Below are 3183 nucleotides of genomic sequence, written 5' to 3' on the forward strand. Positions count from 1 at the left end.
TTAAATATATTTATATTTAAATATGATTATTTAAATAATAATTTTTCTCAAAATGCATGTATTCATATAGCTTAGAATCAGCATAAATCTGTTTATCATGACAACAATTCATTTAATTAAAAAGTATGAAGATTGTTAAAATATATGTGGAAGAAACAATATTCAAATTAAAAGATATGAGATTAAAACAAATTGGATTTGATGATAAATATATAAATCCGGTAAATGTGTTAAAAACACATTTAGTTTATTAGTACTATTACACAAATCCGACCTGTTTAATTGATTTTTGACTGACAAATATGCATCACATTACATATTACATGACTCTGGAGCACAAAACCAGTCATAAGGGTCATTTTTTTGAAATTGATATTTATGCATCATCTGAAAGCTGAATAAATAATCTTTCCATTGATGTATGGTTTGTTAGGATCGGACAGCAGGGACACACATTTTTCGAGAGTTATTGTAGTATTGTTCTGTGTGCACTGAGACTTGTGTGTGTGTGTGTGTGTGTGTGTGTGTTTGTGTGTGTTCAGCCGGCAGTGCTGCAGTCTCTCCACATGGTGGCGCTGCAGGGTAAGCGAGTCGAGGCGGCCGCTGTGATGAAGGAGCCACTGAAATGGTTGGAACAGAGTCTGAGCAAGAAAAACTCGTCGTTCCTTACTGCAGTGAGTCCAGTTCACCATAAACACACACATCTCTGTCTCAGATTCACAGCTGATCATCATCACAAAATAAGGCCTTAAATAAACCAAAAGAGAAAGAAAAACATTCAGCAAATTCCAGCAGCACACTCGTCACGCCCTAAACAGCAGATCTGGTTTGGACTGGATTCTTTTGCAATGATGCAAAACACACAGACATGAAATCTTGATCTCGAGGGAGTCTTTAATTGTATTCGCTTTAAATCAACCGGCAACAAGACAAACACTACAACAATAGTACAGTGTTAATTTAAAACAAACTATATCGAGTTGCCAAAGTATTACAGAACAAATAAAGGAAAAAATAAATGTTACATTTAGATTTACATATTCTACATTTTATATATATATATATGTATATATACTACCAGTCAAAAGTTTTTGAACAGTAAGATTTTTAATGTTTTTTAAAGAAGTCTCTTCTGCTCACCAAGCCTGCATTTATTTGATCAGAAATACAGCAAAAGCAGTAAAATTGTGAAATATTTTTACTATTTAAAATAACTATTTTCTATGTGAATATCTGTTAAACTGTAATTTATTTCTCTGTATTTTCAGCATCATTACTCCAGTCTTCAGTGTCACATGATCTTCAGAAATCATTCTAATATGCTGATTTGCTGCTGAACAAACATTTATTATTAAGTAGAATTAAGTAGAATTTGATGAATAGGAAGTTCAGAAGAACAGCATTTATCTGAAATGGAAATAACCTTATAAATGTCTTTATCATTACTTGTGATCAATTTAAAGCATCCTTGCTAAATAAAACTATTAATTTCTATAATTTCTTTCCCCAAAAAAGAAATGAAAAATGATACTGGCTCCAAGCTTTTGAATGGTAGAGTGTATGATGTTACAAAAGCTTTCTATTTCAGATAAATGCTGATCTTTGGATATTTCTATTCATCAAAGAAACCTGAAATTCTACTCAACTGTTTTAAATATTAATGAGCATTTGACCGTTTCATTTGAGAGAAACTATCGTCATATCATATGCACACAGAAATGTAAAGGTATTCACGGCAACCCGTCAAAATAAAAGTTCGGTTTAACTTGAAGAAATTATTGTGCCTGAAATATATTACTGTGGAATGTACGTAATACTACAACTACTGCTATTACTAAAATTATTAAAACTTTCTTTAAGGAATAATTACACAATATTTCTCGTTTTAATGTTAATACTATATCCCCTTTGTTTGCCAAAAAATAAAGTTTGTTTGATTTTTATTTGGTTAAAAGATGAATTAAATTAATGTTTTATGCCTTCATTTGATAACCAGAAAAATGTAAATACAAAACTGTAAAACAGAATTTCTGAGGGGGGGGAAAAAACTATATTTCATAGGCTATTGTAAAAATAAATTGTATTAAATTAAGCATTCAAAAAATTAGACATGCATAAACAGAATTTAGTAACAATAAAACAGAAGGTGAGAAAAAATGAAACATTTCATAGGGCCCTAAACATGTAATTTTTGTTCAACTTGAATAAATTTATGTAAAATTGTATAAGTTTCATGATTTTAATTAATTAGACATTAGACATTTTTTATTTGTCCAGAAAAAATTAAACAAACAAAACAAAAAAAATGGAATCCAGAGAAATTAAAATAGAAAAAAACTGAATTTGGAAAAAAATAAAACGGAATTTGGTAAAATCAAATAAAACTGATTTCATTCAGGCCCTGGATTTGGTGAGCAGAAGAGAATTCTTTAAAAAACATAATAAAACTTACTGTTCAAAAAACTTTTGACTGGTAGTGTATACATATACATACACACACATAATTAATTTCATTAATCAGTTGTTTACAAAATCATGTTAACAGAGTTGTTCCAAGTGCTAAAAATAATAAATTTTTTATTTAATTACTAGTCTGCAATCAACATCGATTTTCTTCCGTTATTTTAAGTCTTTCTCATCCAGGTTTTGTGTCTCTTAACTGTTAGTTGTTTGCTTCCTATAAGACTCAAAATAAGCAAAATAAATACAGTGAACTCGTGAGAAAATGTGAGGGATTGTAGTATCATAATACATACAGTCACCATCACAAAATAAACCAAAAGAGAAAGAAAAACATTCAGCAAATTTCAACAAGTCCTCCGAGGTCATTTTTATTGTCAGTAGTGGTTTGAGTCACTAGATGGCAGCAATTAGCTCTTCTTACCAGTGTTTGCATGAAAAGAGAGACACAAGCCTGATGAAATCATGATGATACAGCGCTGAGAGTAAATGCTCTGACAGGTTTGTGAGTTTGTTTGATCGATTCTTTAAAAGAATCAGTTCATAAGAGTCATTCGTTCCTGAATCAGACTACACAGGTTGCGCACATGTTTGATGTCATGTCAAGTGTGTGTGTATGTGTGTGTGTGAGAGTGTGTGTGTATGTGAGTGTGAGAGTGTGTGTGTGTGTGTGTGTGTGAGTGTGTGTGTGTGTGTGTGTGTGTGTGTGTGTGTGTGTATGTG

At 31.1% G+C, this 3183-nt stretch overlaps 1 protein-coding gene across 1 annotated transcript in view; it reads left to right on the forward strand.

The window, feature by feature from the left end:
- mars1 (methionyl-tRNA synthetase 1) overlaps positions 1–3183 on the forward strand; it is a 45132-nt gene that overhangs the window by 2932 nt on the left and 39017 nt on the right. Inside the window, exon 4 of the mRNA XM_016546603.1 lies at positions 543–674. Within this exon, the coding sequence (XP_016402089.1) occupies positions 543–674 (132 nt within the window). The remainder of the gene's footprint in view (positions 1–542; positions 675–3183) is intronic.

Source organism: Sinocyclocheilus rhinocerous, unplaced genomic scaffold (genome assembly GCF_001515625.1).
Source record: "Sinocyclocheilus rhinocerous isolate Xijiao unplaced genomic scaffold, SAMN03320098_v1.1 scaffold2145, whole genome shotgun sequence".
Taxonomy (NCBI): Eukaryota; Metazoa; Chordata; class Actinopteri; order Cypriniformes; family Cyprinidae; genus Sinocyclocheilus; species Sinocyclocheilus rhinocerous.